The sequence below is a fragment of the Thalia democratica genome, chromosome 7 (genome assembly GCF_965202585.1).
Source record: "Thalia democratica chromosome 7, ktThaDemo2.hap1.1, whole genome shotgun sequence".
NCBI lineage: Eukaryota > Metazoa > Chordata > Thaliacea > Salpida > Salpidae > Thalia > Thalia democratica.
This window is the reverse complement of record NC_139171.1, coordinates 36,621,487-36,642,932: the sequence shown is the minus strand read 5'-3', so window position 1 is coordinate 36,642,932 and position 21,446 is coordinate 36,621,487. Positions and strand designations below refer to the sequence as shown.

General features: G+C 25.7%; 2 protein-coding genes across 2 annotated transcripts; both read right to left on the bottom strand.

The window, feature by feature from the left end:
• Positions 1-7,772: 7,772 nt before the first annotated feature.
• On the bottom strand, positions 7,773-13,986 carry LOC145841061 (dnaJ homolog subfamily B member 4-like). Its single transcript, XM_082948424.1, has 6 exons — positions 13,822-13,986; positions 12,456-12,597; positions 11,999-12,177; positions 11,655-11,783; positions 10,441-10,596; positions 7,773-8,598 (listed from the first exon to the last, which is right to left on the bottom strand). The coding sequence occupies exons 1-6, from the start codon at positions 13,978-13,980 to the stop codon at positions 8,371-8,373; spliced, it is 993 nt and encodes a 330-aa protein (XP_082804550.1). The 5' UTR covers positions 13,981-13,986; the 3' UTR covers positions 7,773-8,370.
• Positions 13,987-18,322: 4,336 nt separating this feature from the next.
• Positions 18,323-21,075, bottom strand: LOC145840908 (uncharacterized). Its single transcript, XM_082948260.1, has 4 exons — positions 20,830-21,075; positions 19,489-19,661; positions 19,131-19,290; positions 18,323-18,695 (listed from the first exon to the last, which is right to left on the bottom strand). Exons 1-4 carry the CDS (start codon positions 21,062-21,064, stop codon positions 18,475-18,477), a joined length of 789 nt encoding a protein of 262 aa, XP_082804386.1. The 5' UTR covers positions 21,065-21,075; the 3' UTR covers positions 18,323-18,474.
• Positions 21,076-21,446: the final 371 nt, after the last annotated feature.

Below are 21,446 nucleotides of genomic sequence, written 5' to 3'. Positions count from 1 at the left end.
ACATTTTGTACAAATTAATTAGGATTAAATAAATAAATTTAATTATTCTAAGTTATGGATCATAAATAAAAAAAGTTATAACTTATTAAAATATGTTATCTTTTATATTTATATTCAAAGAATACATTGTCGAAAATCTAACACAGCCGAAGATTGGACTTTCGCGTGCCGTGAGACAAGCTCAAGTTAATATGAAGTTTTTATCACACCGAAATGATTATCAAACTAAATCTCGTATCTATATATACATGATTAAATGTTTAGAGTTTGGAAATTGTGTTTTAGTATTTTACTAGTGTAAAAACTAATTCACACTGCTTGAAAACTTTGTACTTTATAATATAATTGTTCACATTATATCTAAATTAGGAAGTCTGATTAAGTTATGGAATTTTCTTTACTGTTTCCGCTATCAGACGTGCTGACTGTCTTGGCCTAAGGGTTTCCCTACTTAAAAAACAGACTTTTTCTTTCCATATTGTCTTGTTAGTGAGTAAAATACATATTATTTAATCAGGAAAAGTAAACACTTTAGATAAAGTGTTTTACTATTTTTTTAAAGGTGAGTAAAACAGAGAACAATACATTTAGAGAAATATGATTTTAAAAAAAAGAAACTTAAGTAACACTTAGATTAGCAAAAAATAATTTAGCGTAACTAATTCAAATTAATTATATTTAGATTAATCTAATAACCTACATGGTACAATAAACAACAACCAAATATAAATTACAAACGAACCCATAAAAATATGAATGTACGATTAAATGGTTAAAAACAATATTTTGTATGGTTAAAAATACAGAAACTTCCACCTAAACAGCTTAAATGTCAGTACTAGATTCAAGCAATAGACTAACATTAATAGCTGCTTTGTGTATATTTACACTGTGACAAACTTTACCATTCTTAGCTAGAGATAACCTTTGTCTTTGCTTTATCAAAACTTAGTTTACTGCTGCTTGTGTGTTTGCAACAGTATTAATGATGATATGCTTTTTCGTCTATTGTTGACATTGCAATTTCAATAAACATGTTTGTAACATTTACTGTATTCAGAACTTAAAACTGCTAGTTTAGGACTTAGGTATCCTCAACCAATACTGAAACAATGGAGTTGAAATTAATTGATTTTATAATTAGACTTAAAAAACACCTTGATTTGTTTTGAGGCAGCAAAAAGAAAGAAAAGGTTGTTTGTCGTTTACTGAGGACTTTGAATACATGTTACCGCGTGAACTTAGACATTTCTTCATAATTTTCTTAAATCTCACCACGTAATAACCGTGACTCAATATTGCTCGCAAAGAAGAAAGCGTGGTTGAGTTAGCATAATAAGGTTGATTAAAATTTACCTGTTTAAATGTTTTGGTAACAACGGGAATAATGAATAGTTGTCGCGCTACATCAGCATAAGTTTTTCCGATGATGTTGAAAATAACTTCCGTGTCATCTTCTTCCACTGTGAAAATGTAATCGACGTATGAAAAGTTTTGATCTGCATCCAACGAGTCAGAGAACTCGTTTACAGTTTTCAGGTTTGGCATATTTTGTAACCCGTGTACGAAACATGCTTTAAAGTAAATTTTCAACAAAAATTTTAATCGGTTTTGTTACGTATTTACCGATTGTAAAGCTTAACTTCGTTTTTGTTGCAGTCGAGTAAAGTGTACGCATGATTGTTAATCAAACTGTTCTCCAATTATTTCTCGGCAAAAATCACTACCAGTAAAAATTTATCATTTATACCTTTAAAGATCATGTTTGAAACTATAGATAAATTTTCATTTGAACGTCTTGAAGTTGACTTAAAATGTTCAAAGAAGTTGTTTCTAAGACTTAAAAAATGTCTATCTTTAAAACAAATTCTGCCAACTCATATTTTCTACCAAAATGTAAGTCTACTAACGGTTTTTCAAGCATTTGAACAACCAAGTTTTCGTTGTGGCTAGTGCTGAAACACAATTCTTTTGATCAAAAAAACAAGCTGAAAGACTTTTTTATTCTATAAACATCAAAGACTCTTTTACAACAATTTTATGAATTTTATAAAGATTAGAACAAATTTTGAAGGACTTTAGAGCGAAAAATACTTTTCTCATTGAAACTCTGATTTACGGGTACAACTTTTTTTAAAAGTTCAAGGTTATTGGCCAGTGATGCCATAGCTCGATTTAAGAAGGGCGAACCATTTTTAGATATTTCCATTGCTGTTACTTATGTCACTTGTATATTTTTCAAAAAAAAAAACTAAGATAGCAAAACTGTAAGTAGAAACATAGTATAAATGGTTTAGATTGTTAAGTACATTTAACTACATACATCTTAAAGAATGCACAAATGCCATACACACCAAAAAATAAAAAAAAATTGTAAATCTGATAATTATAAAGTATTTAGCATTTTCTTTTAATAAGTGGACATAGTCAATTATTAGAACTAGTTATCATTGTGAAAGCTTGAAAAGTTGACATATTTAAAAAAAAATCTGCATAAGTAATTTAAATGAATTACAAAGCTACCTAATATTTAACAGATAAATAAAAAATTATATACCATATGGTTCGTTGATGACAAAAAAAGACCCTCAAAGGCCCAAAGTACTTGGTTCTTTGACCTGGTGCACGAATAACCTATCGGTTATCGAGTCGTACACCACGGATACCTTTCATCGTCTTTTCCAGGACAATAAAGAAATATAAAAAATAAAACATAATTTATTTTAACAAAATGTTTTAAAATAGTTTACTGGATATAATTTTATTACAGTTTATAAATGTATAGATTTAACTAGCGAAAAAATGAAGTTGTAAACGTAAAAACTATAAAATAAAAATTTGTTTAAATGTAGCTGCTACCACAAAAGTAAGACTTTGAGTATTATAAGTATTAGACATAGACATTTATGCATAAATTGAAAATTATTTTCGTAAAAACTTATAAACTGATCAATACAATGTTAAGAAAAAGTTTTCAAAGTAAAGTATTTAAACTTTTTACTTTAGCTTTTAATTGTATAAAAACGACTTATAAAAAAACTTAATTGTTGGTTATTTTAAATAAATTTCATATATAACATAAACACAAAAACTTTAATTTATACTAACAAAAGGTTATAACAAAGGTACCCCAAAACGTGCAATTAGAGTAAAGTCTTAGCTAAAAAAAAAAGAAACACTATTTAGTATTTAAACATAATATCACTTGAAAACTATACACCAAAGAAAGTTAGTAAAATGAACTAACTGTTATTATAGATATGTCATTACAACTATTGCTCTAAAACTGTATTTAATATAGTAAGATTTTTTAACAACGTTGTAAAAACAAAACTGCAATCAACTTTAAATTTTTGGTTTTAATCTTTTAGAACGGAGTTTAATAATTTTCCTAGCTAGTTTTATTAGTTTTATTTGTTAACTTTACTTTTATCATCTAAAAACATTTTTATAACCTGCAGTTTATTGTTAAACAATGATTTCCAAAAATAATTTCTAAGTATTAATGTTATAAAGCGGATCAGTTTTTAATAACAAACTACTAATGTACTCATTTAAAATGAGTGTTCATTTTATTATTTAGACCTTGAAGTTAATTTAATTGCAATTAATGGATCATTGAGTTAAAAACAGTAGTGTTTTAATGAAAAATCCATTTGTAACTAGATTTTACTTGTCTTAACTCTACTCAAAAACATTGATTTTGTTAGTTCTTGTAAAAATTATGTTTTAACCACAATCGAGATAATCAAATACTCAAGTTATTTTTTTTTCTAATATTAGTTTAGACAATAAATATGTTTAAAACAATTATACTGTGGATCAAAATCACGCTACACTAGTACAAGGGATTTTAGTTATGAACTTATAGATCTTGAGCAACAAAAACTTATTATTAAATGTCTTTAAACCTGCAGTATACAAAAATTACAGTTTTTATAAACACTACTAACTCATTAGTTTTAGTTCTGAAAGAAAATTTGCAGTAAAAATTTAGTTTTATATAAAGTTGTATATATATATATATATATATATACATGTATGTAGTTTAAATATAACAACAAAACATATATAAGATAAAAACCGAAAAACATTAAACAACTAACTATGTTTTTGTACTAAGTTATTCAGTCGAAAACAATTAGTTAGCTTTTACTATTTTAACATTCACCTAAGGACACAAATGTCATAATTCTTAGGGTCTTTTTGCCCTTGTGTTTTTTGTATACTAAATTTAGGAATATTTTGAGCTTCTAGTGTATATCTTGAAGCTAAGCATATAAGGCTCCACCCAAGACGTAGTTAAAAAAATATGTAAGTATATTAAGTATGTATATTTGTAAATTTTAGTAAAAAGCGTTTTATAAATGTTTCATTATTCTAAAAAGATAGGTTAAATTAAACTACAAAAATCACAGTTTATCAAAGGTTATATTAAGTTTAGCTGCTTACCTAACAAAATTTAATTTTTACCATATTCAAAGTTAGAAATTTGCTTTTATTTACCCTTATTCTTAAAATTATATATATAAAGATATCAAAACCTGCTAGTCTGATTATCAATAATACTGCAGCTTTTAAAGATAAATCTAGCTAAAAAGTACAAATAAAGAAAACCAACACAAGTATTGAGTAAATTTTGTATTTAAAGTTATTTCAATATGCTTTATGTTACCAATTTTGCTAACGTTATATTTCGTTTCTTTGAAAAACTTCTCAATTGCACTTATTTTACTCAAAAAAGGTTTAGTACAAATACCTAACAAAATGTATTTCTTATAATTAGATACTTTTAAGAGTGATAAGACAGCTCTAACTAAACTTAGACATTAGTTATAACACCTTTGATTCGAAATGAAGTTAAATTCCACAAAGAAAAATTATTACTAATAGTTCTCGCTTGACTTTAAAGCTTATAAATTTAGTTTAATAATGTTATGTTGTAGTTTTAAATAGGTATTTACTGACCATTTAAGTATTTATATTTGCTTTACACTCTTTATTCAGTAAAACAAAACGTAGGATAATAAGGGGTTGTTGTCAAAGACACGTCATTGTAATATCATTAACAGAATTTTATTGTGGTAATAACGAAAGTATGATAGTTAATTGTATGATTACTATAGTCAATTCGTAATACTAGTGATCTACCGGACTCAGCTAAATCCGGATTTTTTTCTTTTAAACTTGGATACGGCCGGATCCTGATTTCAAAAAGAAATCAGGTTTTTATTACTTTAAAAGAGTAATGATTATTTTTAATTAAAAATGCCAGTATTTATTTCGGCCATCATCAACAAAGTTGAGATGTTTTATGCCATCAATAATAAACAATAAAATTTACCGCAAGATCAACAAAAACAGCATCCGAAACAATATTACGACCTAATAAGGACGAAACCGGTCGTAGGATTGTCTCGGATGCTGTTGTTGTTGATCTTGCGGTAAAGTTCAATTTTTATAATTAAAAAAGTAAAGGTTTTTAAAAATAAAGAATTACACAACAAACCAACCTAAATTTATTAATAAAATCTAAAAATATATTTACAAGTATATAAGTAAAACACTAAATAAGGCTTGGTTTCTTTCCAGTTTATTAATAGAAAACTGTTCATATGTCTCTAGAACTTATTAGTTCAATTTAATTTTAAACAGGTTGTATCTAACTGCAGTAGTAGTAAGGCAATTTTGGTTCTCAAAAAGAAAAAAAAATGTGAACGCTCACAACTATGGTCAATGGATTGCTGTGGAGAAAACCCTTTCGGTCATCGAACCTCACACCATACACTTTATAACCTTTTTTGTGCAGTTTTAATTTAAAACAATAAAAAGAAACTTTAGATCAATGAAAAATCAATATTATTAATAATTAATTGTTTTTTTTGAAAGTATTATTATTTAAATTAACTCAAAACGAAATTATTTTGAAAGAAAATATTGGTGTTTACCTTTTTTTATACCCATTTCTGTCAATACTACACCGTCTCCTCCCCTTAGACTTCAATTTTACGATCATGTACGTTCACATTTTGCTTGTTGCTATTTTTACAAGAAAAAACACGAAAAGTGCAATATAAAGTTCCTTAATGAAATAAAAAGGGAGAAGTGGTAAAAAATTGTTCTCAGTGTCGAAAATACTTAAAAATTTCTGAAAAATTGTATATTCTTACAGATATATAATAGGGAACTTGTTAAAAAACGTATCTAAATTATGTCAAAAAGTGGCACAAAGATTACAAAATTACATTTTATTTTATGCGTTAAGCCGTCAATTCAAATGTGAAACAAAAAGACAAGACATCCGTTTACTCATAGGTATATTACGGAACTGGATCAAATTGTCAGATAAGCAATAAAAAGATGGATAAGGCTCTCCTCGAAACAAGCTATACACCAGTCGTTATATTTAGAATCGCTGCTAAAAATACTAGAGGTTTTGGCTCAGAACTTCAAGTCAGATGGCTTAAGGTTATAACCCCAAGAAAGCTTCAAAACGATAAGTCATTACAACTAACAAATTTCATTCTAAACGAGCAACGGTTTCAAATTTAACTATGAGGAAATGAATCATTGTGTGATATGAAAGTATCTTAATTTGAGTATGCTTAAGACATTTGTATTTATAATTTTGGATAAAACTTAAATTTATTTTTTTCGTATAACTGCAAGTTTAAGCTAAAAATAAGTAGTAGTATTTTCTTTTGTAATTAAAAGCTTGAGTAAACTTAGAACTGAATTATAAAAATTACGTTATTTATAAATTTACAAACGTATACTGAACGTATCTTAGTTTTCAAATTAGTCGAATATTTTAAAACTATTTCAAAAATTCTTAGATTACTCTTTGTAGGCCTAGGATTCAAAAATTTCATGATTGTCAGTTACTGGCAACATCAAATGTAACTTGAAAGTTTTTTTTTAATATTAAAATAATTTAATAAAAAAACGTTAGTTATACTTGTAGACATGTTTTTTTTTTTCCAGCAAAGGTCAACTTATAGTAATAACCATGTTTTCGAATATATGTGCAATATACAAGACTTATAATTTCAAACATTTAGTTATATTGTGAGTTATCCAAATTTTTACGTACTCAAAGCTATTTACGATTTAATTACTTCAATAAAAGCTTTACAACATATACTGTTAATTACTCTATTCAAAAATTAAGTTAAAAAATTATTTAAGAAATAAACTTTGAAAAACCTTTACTTTATACCGATAGTAACTGCGAACAAATTATATATCAAGTTTAAGATCATGTATATATATTAAATTCAAGTATAGAAAAAGCATTACTAAGTAAATTTAAATAAAGTTCGTGTGTGTATCATTTGTATATTACAATATTAAAAGCACAACTCACATCTTAAATTGATGGTGATAATACAAAACATTTTGGTTTTAAATCTTTTTACGCCATGCAACCGAACGAGCAAAAATGCAGGCAAGTTTGTGAATGAGACATTTGTTGGAAGGCATTTCTCCATCACGTAATCAGTTTAATATAGTTGCGTCTGGAAAGCTGTTTGAGCACGCATTTTTTGTAAATAATATTAAAGACTTAATTTCACATCTTCAAAATTTTGCTTTAAAACTTTTAAATTAGGTTACCAGCAAATCTTAGATGTGTCACGTTTGTTTTTGGCAGATTTACTTTCTAATGCGTTTCTGATAATCTTAAGTTAAATAATTGGTAGTTTTTAAACCGACCATGAAGGCATACTTAAAACAAACTAGAAATACTGGTTCACATAGATTTAAATAATATAACAAAAAAAAAGCAAAGCACTTAAATAATTATTGAAAACTTTATTGAAATCTGTAAACAATATTTAAAACAAATATTTAAAAATGTTAATAGCTATAAAGTTTATTATTTGTAGTTAAAAAATTTGATTAATTAACATTATAAAACTATGCTAAAAAACAGTAAAATGTTTAGATGAAAGTTGCAAAAAAAAAGTCGATTAAGCTAAATATTTTAAAAAGATAACAAATCTTTAATAATGTAAGTGCTTAAGACTTTAAATACTAAATAAATAGTAGATAACAAAAGCTCTACAAACGTGTCTCCGAAATTTCATTTTTAAATTACTTTCTTCAACTAACATCAAATACTTGTTGAAAATCTAATTAAGTATATTTCTTTTGCAATGCAGTAAACAAAGCTGAAAATTGCAGATACTTTTTTTCTTCTCAACATTACAAACCTTTTCTACATTGAGTCATACAAGAGTTTCTTGAACGAAACGATAATAACTTCAAACAGCGAAAATAACATTTTAAAAATCAGCTGAGGAAAACAAAAGCGAAGTTGCAGGCGAGGCAAACCGTAAATGTCACGTTACGAAGCGTTGTGACGTCACACTACAAAACGTCGGCGAGGGCGTGCTTGGACTTGGGGGAGAGGTGGGCGGGAAACTCGATGTCGAACCTGACGATGAGGTCGCCCCGCTGCGACGGGTTCTTGCTCATGGGAAGCCCCTCGCCGGCAACCCGCTTCTGCGTCTGCGGGGTGACGATCTCGCTGACGGGGAGGGGAATCCGGTGGTCGGGGTTGAGGGTGGGAATTTCCGTGCGGAAGCCGAGCAGCGCCTGTAAATGGTAATTGTTGAGGCACATTTGTTTTATTGGAATTTAACGTTGAAATATTAAGCACACATATATTGTCAATTGTTGTTGTGCTGCTTTGAATGACATGCTTCTTTAAAGAAACAGTTTAATTTTTGTAGATAAAACTTAAGATAATCTTTTATTTTGTTTAAGTTATTTTTATGAGAACAGGGTTGTTTAGCGTAATTCGAAAAACATAGTTGGTAATGACTAAGAAATATTAAGTTTTTGTTGACTCTGTAGTTTAGGTCGTACCGAAAAATATAAGTTATACATTTTATCATATATAGATCGTCATGTTCAAATATCAAATACTAGTTTTAAGTTGATAATTTTAAACACAAAATTTATTTTCAGCTTAATATTTTGCCAATAAACTTGTATGAATGAACTTTACAAAGCCTCTGAATATTTAAACACGCTTAAGGCAGCACAACCATAAAAGGTAATAATAATTTTCTACATGTAAAAACTATGGAATGTCGATAGTTGCAAAGAAATTTGTAAAAACTAAAAGTATGAAATATATACGTAAGTTTTACTAATAACACACGACATAAGATTGTTAAAATTATTAATTACAGAATGATTAATTATAAACAACAGAGCATATAATAATCAATGTAAAATTGAATATATTGGTCATAACTGATTTTTACTTATAAACCAAATTTAAAAATAATAAGAATTCAAGTATTTTAAACAAACTGAAATAAAACGAAAACTAAAAAAAGCACATTTAACTTTTAAACTTTATTTTAGTAATGCTAATTTACTCAGATACAATCAGTAGTTTTTATTTGTATTAATCAAATCGTTTTAACTATCATTTCTACACGAACATTCATGGCCCAGCATAACTTCTATTACATATGAATACTCTTGTCTATATAGTAATGTCATGTATTAAATTTAAAAACTATAATTAAATTATCCGCTCTATCTTAAACTTAAAATATTTTTTTTATTAAATGATAAGAGAAGTAGTCTATTTGGCAGACAAAAAATAAACTTCTTAGTTGATAAATTGGTAATAAACATAAATGACAATGTTTGCAACTACATTAGACTTAAAATACTGAAATAAGTGAAGTACAAGCTACTGTGAGTAATTATTGTTCTACGCTAGTAACAAACTTAACACATATTAAAATCTTACAATAGACATTATATAAATTTTCACTTATGTTTTCTTATGTTGTTTGAGCTTTTGAAAATTTCTTAAAAATTCCCAAGTTACAATAAATGATAATATAGGTAGGTTATAAGCTTGAACTATTTTATACTTCATTAATTTGGTACAAAACTTATGTAAAAACATTTTTTTATCCTAATATAGTTTTTAAAGTTTTAACTTTTGGGTTTAATACATAAAAAAAACTAAAAGGTAAAATTTTCAAATAAGTTATACACAATAAATAATTCAAATTAAATAGTAAAACATGACTTTATAAAATTAATAACTTCTCTGTTTTTACTTAATATTTTTAATTACGTAAGATTTTTTATTAAATTATAAAAATATGATTTTAAATAAAAAAATATCTAAAAAAGTACAGTTTCATCAAGTAATAAAACAAAAAATGGTTACAATCGGTGAGTTAAATACTAATTTCAGCAAAACCGTAAACCGTACCCATTGAACAAACTTAAAAAGTAAATATTTTAGTAAAAAATAAAATAAATGCTATTGTTATTATTAAATGCTCTTTTATTAAAATAAACTTGCTACTTTATTGTAGCAGCAACTTTTACAAATCTAATAATTAGTTTTATTTCTTAGTGTGTACATTTACTTTTATACAAACACTTTTCAAATCTAACTTGTTTGAGTTTAATTTTCTGAGTGTAAATGAGGTTGTTACTGCTGTCCCTGGTAAAAGTAGAGTGGGGTGCATCTTTGATGGTGAAAATAATGTCTGCTGGTATGTTGTTTGGCCTCTGGTCCCCTTCATTAGCAAATGTTATTTTTGTACCTTCCTGAAAATATTGTATCATTTTCAAAGTTTGTTTGAGTTGTAATGAAACTTACAAAACTGGCTAAACATCAGTTTACTTTAGAGAAGATTTTGTTGTTTTGATGAAGTTCATTTACAGTAGCAACTTAACTATGATTTTATAACTATGTTCAACCATGAAAACTATAATTGCACTTAAGATTATCAGCTTAAAAACATAAATATTTATATTTACCTAACATAGTACATACTTAAATATACCTTTGACAAAACTTATATACTATAAGTGTACAAAACAAAGCAAAATTTTTGGTTTATTTATAATTGTTTTTAAAAATAATAATTTTTTTATAATATCTTAAATGTAAAAGTCAGTCAAAATCTAAAAAGATTTAAAATATTTATTATTTTAACAACATAATAGTTTATGTAAAAAGTTTTCTTAAAAAAATGTTGGAAACAATTATTTTATCATTAAATAAAAAAAATGCTTAGAATCTATCTCAATATAAGTATTTAAGTTTAGGGCTCTAAATTTTTTTAAACATTTCTTATAAAGATTATGATATTTTATAAAATAAATTTTAAATATTATTTTTGATCAAATATGTTTACAAATATTTTTAAAATATAGATTTCTTATTTTATAGTCATTAAATTTTCACTATGAATAAACAGTAAACACTAAAGATCACTTTGAAACTAAAATAGGATATACACAATGAACAAAACAATCTATTTCAGCATTTTAATATTAACCATCATAACACACTTATTGACTATCTTAACTCTATCATTTATATTTTTAAACTACTTTTTTTTTACTTGACCTAAAAATATATCTTGTAGCTTTAATTAAAATAACATACAAGTTAGATTTTAAATAACGGTTTTAAGTATTAAACATATTGGTTTTAAGTTTTGATCCTTAGTACATTACGTTATACACTCTTTGTAACTTTTTACTTCCATTTTTTACACACAAGAGGTCTTACAAATAAAAATATAGAAAACAGAAAAATATCAGTTTTTTTTTCTAATTAAATACTTTCAATAAACACTTCAAATAAAAATTAAAACCTTCCAGCCTTTTTTAATGTTGATGGTCAAAACTTTATCTTGTGAAACATAACTTCCATCATAGCTCAATCGTTTTCTCGTAATTTTCATTTTCTTTGTTGTGCCGTTTAGTACATCTTCGAGTGTTATCTGAAATTATAGATCTTATAAAAATTGGAAATTATATTTGTTCACACTTTTAGTCAATTACCTTACATTTTTTAGCAAAAATATGTTCTGTGAAAAATAATTTAGTTTTTAAATAACAAATAAAAACATGTTTTATTAATGTTATTTGTAAAACCAATACTATTTTTTAATAAGCAACTAATTATTTTATTTAAAACTTTTAAAGTTAGTTTTACCTTTAAATCTTTAAGAATGGGAGGGTCTTTTTCTTTTGCCTTTTGCTTTTTATTTACTGACACCCTAGTTTGTGGCATACCACCAAGGTTAAAAGATTGAGTGAAGGACATTCTAGGATCAATTCCATCCATAGAATCATCATCAAAACCAGATGAAAAGAAACTGAATGGACTAGAACCTTACAAAACTTACTGATAAATTCAACAATTAGCTTATTCATTTTACTTAAAGAAAACAAAATCAAAATAAAAAAATGTAAATTTTATTTTTATTCACAACTTTTTTGTTACTATTAAAATATAATTGATAGTAGAAAATTGTTAATCTAAAAAAAACATTGTGTACTAGTATATTCAGTAAGAAAATTAAAACTGCTTCATTTTTACTTTTTTCATAACTTAGTAAAATTAATTTGAAAGATATAAATTTCATCTAAGAGTTCATTAAATTTCTTACCACCAAAAAATTCTTCAAAAGTTGCACGAGGGTCAGTGTTGTAGTGGAAAGTTCTTGTGTTTCCAGAAGGACCAGCACCGTTTTGGAGACCTTCTTCTCCATAAGTATCATATATCTTCTTTTTCTCTTTATCTTTTAAGACCTAAAAAAGTTTAATGCAACCTGTACAAAAAAGTATTTGGCGTAATAACAAATTTTAGTTAATTTTTTTAATTTTTTTACCACATTTATAAGTACAGCGCTTCCTCACTTATCTGGCCATGTTGAGCAAGCTTTTTTTTTATAATTTTGGCAGTATAAGCCTTTGGCAGGATAACTACAAACATTGAATTTTTTTTAATAAACTACCTATTTTATAATATGCAATGCTTACAATAAAACAAACACTAATTATTCAGTTAGTTTACTTAATGAATATAACTTTTAACGAAACAAACTATTAAAATAGAAAAAAATAAACTAAATAAAACTTTAATTATGTTTAAAATTTATTCAATAAAAATTAATTACGCTTTAAACATTCAAAATAATATCGAAACTCTTTCTGAAAGAGAATAAAATGGAGGTTTGTTTGACAGAGATGTCTCGCTTCTTAGCAGAAAACTCATGGAACTGTATGAGTTGTTGCAATCTTTCTTGCTCCAGCTAGTCCCAGCTCCTCCTTTTTGGCTTTAAACTTTCCCTCACTTCTTAAAATATCGTTTGAACTTGACTTGCATATGCTAAACTGGCTCATTATAACAGATTATCACACATTAATTTTTGCAATTTGCAAACTTTTGGCTTGGTTTTAATTGTTAGTGTAACTTGCTTTCTTTTTGCTGTCTTATTCAATTTTTAAACCAGGTGTGTTGACTGAATCAAAAACATGTAACTTACTTTAAAAAGTCTGAACAGCTTGCAAATGAACAATAAAAGCTCTTTCACTTACTGAGCGACAAAAAATATAAGTTAATAACATTAAGTTTGAGAGAATTTTAAAAATATGATGTAGCTAAGAACTGCTAACTTTGTTATAAAAGTTAAATTAATTGTGTATTAATAGTAAAACATAGATTTTAACTTCAAATTCTTTAATTGTACTACCAAAACAATTCAAGCAAGATTTTTAGTTATTAATATTACCACTCTATAGAAAATAAACTATTAAATATAATTTATAGATGTTATTCTCCTTCCTTATAAGTTGAGAACTTTAAGTGAAATTTTAAAACTAAAAGTACAAAATAACATTGATTTTAGCTTAAATAAATAAATCTACTTCTCGAACGAAACTGGCCGGTTAAGTGAGAAACCGGATAAGTAAGAACAGGATAAGTGAGGAAGCGCTGTACTTTTATTTTATCATTTTGTTTACATACAGTACCTCATATGCTTCAGCAACTTGCTTAAACTTTTCTTGGGCTTCAGGAGCTTTGTTCTTGTCAGGATGATATTTCAGCGCAAGCTTTCTGTATGCTTTTTTTATTTCATCATCTGAGGCTGACCTTGACACTCCTAATATACTGTAAAAGTCTTTTCCCATTGTTGATAATCATTTAGTGTTCAAGTAATTTTTTAATCTTTTAACATCAGATGAAATAACAATAATTGTTACAATAGTCGAATACTGACTTGAATTGTTTTATTTACTAACTTATTTTAAGCATTTGTTACATATAGTTTTTATGACTTGCTTCTATCTGAATATTCATATTAAAAAATCATGTTTAAAAAAACAAGAACCTAAGATTTAAAGACAGTACTGAATGAAATTATACTTAAAAAAATATTAAAATTTACTGCTAAATACACTTCCTCTAAGCTGTATTTTTTATTATGATGCTAAACCCAAATTAATTTAATATTTAATTCTTAAAAGAAAAGAAGTATGTAACTTGGATATTTTACCACATCTCCATATTTGTTTTGTTATTGACCTGTTTGTTGAATTTTCTTTGTTGCTCTTTATAAACTGTAACAAGAAAAATATCAACATAAATGATTGTAAAAATCAAAATCTAAGGGAGGAGACACTGTGGTGCCCATGGAAGACTATGGTTTCTATAATCAATATTGTCATAAATAAGTTTAAAAAGAATGCATACCATTTTTTAAATTTTCTTGTAGAAATTTTTCTAAATAATTTAAGTAAAAATAAAAACTCACTTTTATTTATCTTAAAGTTACATTTTTATTACTGTTTAAATAAAAACTGATTGAAAGATTTTACAAAATATATGGTGCAAGGTTTGATGACCAAAAAGTCTGTCTCCACACCAATCCACTGCCCTTAGTTGTAAGGGTTTGCATTTTTCTTTCTTTCATATACTTTTAATATTATATTTTTAAGCTTCTTAGTAATTAGTTTAATAAACATTTCATTTTATTATTTTCTTGATTTATGAAACATAAAAGAAGTTTGTTAAGTAAGTATACTTAATTAACTGTTAATATTATAATTCTAGCTAGATCAACTTTTTTTGTTAAATGTAGTCCAGGGTTTGTGCGCAAAATTTTTTTCATTTAGCCTGACATTTTTTCAAAGTAAGGAAAATTCCCTTTAGAAGTCATTTTAGGTATTGGGGGGTCTTGATTAGTACTATTGTAGTCTCCAATTTCAACAAGCTTTATCTCAAAAATACTTTGAGCTTTAAAAGTCTGCAAAAGTTACTCATAGCTTAGTGACAAGTCAATAAAATAAGACTAAATTGTGAAAAAGGTGATAAAATAAGTAAAAAATTAATTTAGATATTGGTAAATTATTATTTAGAAATAAATTAAAATCTCAATCTCTTAAAAAGACTTTTCAATTATTTTAATCAAAAATTTTAAAGCATTTGAACTAAGAAAAACTGAGATTCTCAAATTTTTTAATAAAAAAACTGATTTAGCCTGAAGTTTTTCAACTTTTTTCTAAAAAACTGATTTAGCCTGACTTAGCCTGACGCGCACGAACCCTGATGTACTAAAAGGGGAGTAGCTTTAATTTTTAATTTGTGCAATTTTTATTTTTATAAATTTTATTTAGTTAATTTTTGAATTTGAGATATTTTTATCATGTCATCTTTTTAATTAACAATCCAATATGTTTAAAACATTATTTAAAAATTTGTTAGGTATCTAAAAACCATAATAAATATTTAAACAAAACCATTAAACAAACAAATATTCCTGTAAATTTTAGAAATATCTGTGACATTCAATTTTTATTTCATAATAAATATTAAAAACATAATAAGTACTTACAAAAAAAAATTAACTAGGTTAAAAGAAGTTATCAGCAAGTTTACAGGGCCAAAGCCTTGACTTCTGTATGCTGTGAGACAAGCTCAAGTTTTACATAAATTTTTATCATACGATTCGCTCATCATAGTTCTAAGTCTACTACACGCTTGTGGCTTGATGACAGAACGAACTGGTTAAAAGAAGTTACACTTAATATTTCTAAGCTTTACCAATTAGATACACCTAAAATTTTTCTTGAATGGTTAATTCCCTGAGTAGCTATCTGTAAAGTAAAGAGCATGCATGTTATGTGAGTTGAGTATATGTAATCATAATTTATATAGTTTATAGAGAACTAATTTTCAAATTAGAACAAAAAAAAAATTTAATTAAACGGAAAAAAATGAAACTACTCATTATTATCAAATTTATTTGCACACTGAATTACTTAATACGTAGTTCATCAAAAAACATAGTTGCTTCATTTCATAGTAAAACATAATAAACTGTTTAAAAATGATTGACGGTTTTTCCGTTTGCGACTGGCTGACGAGTTTCAAAAATAAAGAGTTGGTCTTAGTCTACTAAAACCTTGAGGTCTGATGATCGAAGAGGTATGATCAAACTTTTATGTTATCTTGAGGTTATCTTATGGTTTATCAAAGTCCAGTCCAGACTCCATGCTTTTGCTTTAGTAGACTTTCGCTGATGTTTTCTTTTACTACAATTTTTTTTTATATAATTACTTAGTGTTTTTAGTTTTTATTTTTAACTTTTAACTTGTTTTTTCTAATTTTAACTGGTGATTAATATTTCTTATTATAAACATATAGTTTCTTTAGTCTTAAAGTTACAACTAACAACTTATATCTACTTTTTTTAAATCTGCATGTTTAACAAATATAAGGAAGTAAAAACATTTTTAGTGCTTTTTTCAAACTTTTTTTTGTGGTCAAGTTTTGTCTAAAAGTTAATATTTACTAATAGTATCTTCTAAACTAAAGTACTAAAATGTTTATTTCAGATATATTTACTTTTAATAATGAGGGGATTGAGTAAGACGCTGTTTGTTAATCATTTTTAAAGAAAATCAAAATTATATACTTTTCATAGAAAGCTGCTATAGAAAATACTCCATTATCTAAAAAATAAAAGTTGTGCTGCTAACTTAAAAAGCATATGCACGCAGCACGGCCTTAGAAGACTTTCTATTTAAAAAATAATAGTTTAAGAATCTGCTTGAGTAAATTCTTTTTTTTTTAGTTTAAAAACGTGTAATTACGTAAAAATGAACGAATTAACACAAACATAAAATGAATTCATATATAGTCTTTTCCTATAATCGATCATTAAGTAATAAAAGTTATTTTTTTTTAATATCAAGTATCTGTCATCTTAAGTGTAAAACCCAAAGTTGGCTACGTGAAATACTATACTAATTTATTTAAACAGAAAATGTAAAAAGTTTTCTTTAATGAAATTTATTAACTTTTAAAATTAGATTTAAAAAAAGTTAAATAAAAATGATTATTTATTTACTTATTATGTTCTAAATTCATATTACACTAACATAAGTAATTTTAGTTCAAAAAAATATATATACTTGTTTTACTTTAGTTATTTTTTTATCAATAAAAAAAAGTGAGAAAGATTTTTAGATATCTGCTTTATTATTGCTTTAAACTTTTTAGTTACAATAGTGATAAAAAATTTCACTTCCATTTTCTTTTATCATTTGATAAGTAGCAATATAATATATTTTATTGTCAATTATAAATATGTATATTTATATGTATATATAAAAGCAAAATAAAAAAGATAAACAGTTTATATTTAATTAAAATGAACAAAATAAAAAAGTTTTCACTGATTAGATAAAACAAAGTTTATAAAAAACATATTTTTTATAGTAGATTCTTTATAGATATCTACTAATCCTACTATTCATACAATAACTTATTTGTTTCATTAATTATAAATTTTCTGTAAAAAATGGTACAATTCTCAGAAAACTTTTTTTTTACTATATCTTGTAAAAGTGTATTTATATCTTTATTTATTGTTTTTTGGGGTCTTTGAGCTTTTTAATACGCTTAGTTGTTTTACTAACACTTTTTTTAGCTTAGAAATTTTTAGTTCAAAAAGATTAAATAAGGTAATGATTTACTTAACTTAGCTAAAGAAATTTTTTAGTAAAATATCATTTATATAAAAAAAATTTTAATCAAAATAAAAGTTTACCAAAATTAGTTTTTATAGAAAGTTTTTTCATTAATTTTCATAAGTATTTTTGTTTACTGTTAATGTTTTGGTATTTTGTGTTATAATTTTTTTCTTTCAATATTAAATTAACTTTTTAATTAATATAACTATTATTAAACACGTAATTCTGTTTTTGGTAAAAAATAAAACTAAATATTTGCAGTTTAATCAATCTTAAAAATAATCAACTCTAAGTAAGATTTTTTACAACAATAGCTTTAAACTTCGTTCAAAATTAATTATAGCCGGAGTTTTCAAAAAGAAACATCGCTCTGCTTTGAAACTATATTGTTAACTGCTTTGTTTTCGATTTAATAAAAATTTTAATACAAACTTTTGCTTTTATGTATAATAATTAAAAAGAAGTTTTTTTAAATAAAAAGGTTAACTAGTTTCATAAAGTTATAACTTTAATATTTTAAAACATAGCTCGAAATAAAGAAAAACACTTTTTAAAATAAAACGCATTATGATCTTTCACACAACATTTGCAAAATAAATGAAATAAAAAAAACAGAAATGGCTTTAAGTTTTTTTTAATCGTGAAGGCTCATATTTTATAAACAAGAGAGTTCGTTGCCAACGGTAACGGTAGCGGGGATCTCCCCCTCCTCCTCCTGTTGCTCTGAACCGAGAGGGTGCGGACGAATTGGGCGCCGTCGGAGGACGAGAAGTTTTTGGGGGGAGCTGTTTGGTTTGAAACTTTGTACTTCCGGTGTTGCGCTTCGTTTTTGAACAGTTTCTCCTCTTGGATGCCCTCGTGTGAGTTCCCTTTTGCATTAAAAATTCGTTTTTTTATCATTAAAAAAAAACCTGACCTGATGTGTGTTTTTCTTATGCTGGGTTGACTTATTTTATTAATTTTAGTCTAACTTTTGAAATTATTAATTAATGTAAAAATATTTAAATAATTTAAACCTAACTAAGAACTTATAGCTTGGGAAATTTTTAATACGTAAAAAATGTAAAGTTAATTTTTAACTTTTTAAGTTGTATTAACTCTTAAGTGACAGTTTTTGTTGTTAAAATAATATTATTTTTGCAAATCTATTTTTTTGCAACAGTTATGTTGTTCATTGATATTTAACAACTTTGTCTAAACTAATGATCACCTAATACATGTTTATAAAACTGTTTCAGTCATTATTTAATCTAGTTTTCTCCTAAGTATCTTTTTTAAGTATTTAAGTTTAATAAACAACTCACACCACGAAGGCAATTGGTAAAAGTCTTCAACCGAATACAGAAAATCTTCATCGGGACTTTCATTTTTATTTTTGTTCAACTCAGCTTTCAAATCTTTCAAGTCAGAGTACACTTTGGCTAGTTGTAAAAAAATTGTTTTGTCTTGTTCTCTCATTTCTTTCTATCAATGTGTTTTTAAATTTTAAACTGAATAAGAATAGATTTACAAAAAAAACAAAAATTCTTTTAATTTTAAACAACAGCTAGTGTGTTTTTGTTATTGTCGACTTTTTTAGATACTTTCTATTACCAAGGGTGGCATGTATACCTTTTAAAAAAACAACAAAACCGTGTTTGAGAAAAAACAGTTGGAACTTACTAGTTCAAGTCGTATCAATTGAAGTTTGCCATCGAAATCTAGCTCATGCGGGTTGTGCTTTCTCAATTCGTTCAACGTTTTCCGCTCACTTCTTTTCACCGAAATAAACGAAGGACTAGCTTGACTTTGTTCCAATCCTCCAACGTTTTCCGGTATTGTAATGCCACTTAATGCTGAAAATATATTAAAAAAAATTTAAAATTAATGTTTTTTTAAACAAACTCTTACATTTAAAGATAAAGTAATATAATGCAGTCTATCGTAACTAAAATGAAATAAATATATTGTTTATCAATCGTTTCAAGTTTAAATTTTACATCATTACCAAGTACATACCGTCAACCAAATATAAACTAAAACACTAAATCATAATTCTTTTAGGTGTATTTATAAACAGAAATGCTTTTTCAAGTTTAATTTAAAACGTCTTAATAAAGAAAATTTATAATGAAACACTGATAGTTATACAGGTTTATTTATATACATACTTAAAAAGAGTATACTTTTAAAAGGTCTAAAGAAGCTATTTTTTATATTTTATGTAGTGATTTAAATACAAACAAAAAGTTTTACTGATGTATTCTAATCCTAAAATCGAAATTTTACTAATGATTTAATAAATTACAGTTTAAGAAACAAACTATGAAAATATAAAGATTAGACAAGTAAAAAATCTTAGTCATTTAGTAAACATTTTCTAATTTATTTTTCGTATAAATGATTTTCTAAGCTAATTGACAGTGAAAAGTTTATGGTTGCTATTTAAACTTTTAAATGTATTTTTAAGATACTAAACAAACTCTCTTTAAAATAAAAACTTTTCAAAGCTATAATATTTTCGTAAATAAAGTTATTATAATTAATTCAGAAAAAAGCTTTAAATTTTTTAAAAATAAAATTAGTTTGAAGTAGTTTTAACGTGTAATCTTTTGCAAGCTTTATAACCTTTTGTTCGTTCGAAGAACTTTAAAAAAATAATAAAGATTTAAAAAAAATTCTTATTTTATAAATTAGCTATTTTAGTCTGAGTACCTTGAACAACTTAGCTGCATTAATAAAATGTTTTTAATTTTTGTACTATCTGTTTAAATATAATTCGTAATATAAACGTGTTTGAAATTAACCGTCTATGTACACAAAAACTGTTCACAACAATTACTACTGTAAAATAAACCACAAAGTTTGATACAAAGTAATTTTTTGAAAATCTAATAAATTAAGTATCACTTAACTAGTTCTAACAATTTCTTTTCCTTGATACCTTAGGCTTAAATAACTATTAAAAACAAAAATACTTTTTAGTACTTTTTTATAGTCAAAAATGAATCAATTTTAATATACCTGTTTTACTTTTATTATTGAACTTAGGTCTTATAGAAATCGAAGAAGCAAAATTTGGTACGACTTTCTTGTTTTCTTGCTTTTCAACTTTCGGATATCGCTTTCTTATTGTCTGAAAAAAACCTCTTCTCAAGCTCTGCGTTGAGTTAGGATCAATAAAGTTGTTCGTCAAGATGTTTGCAGTTGAACCCTCGGGTTTGGCAAGTTCATTTGCCTCATAAGACTTGAGTGACATAGATTTATTAACAATTTCTAAAAAAGAAATATTAAATTCAAACTATGATACGTTATTTGTAAAGTCTAAAGTCTTATTTATTTTTAGTTTTATCATTTTTAAAGAGTTGAGTTATCCCTAAAGCTTTTAGAATTTAAAAATGTTTTATGAAAAATTTTAGCTAGAAAATATTTATACTATTTGTTGTTTAATACTAGCCTTATTTATCAATTGATCTAAAAAATACTAGCAAGTGCTTATCTAAACTTGTTTTTATAAGCATTATCAACTGGCAGATCACTTAACTAAAGCTGCTTTAATCACCGACTATAAATTTTTACGTCATATCACAAAACTAAAGCGTATTCTCAGCTAAACAAAATAATATCTGATATAAATTTGT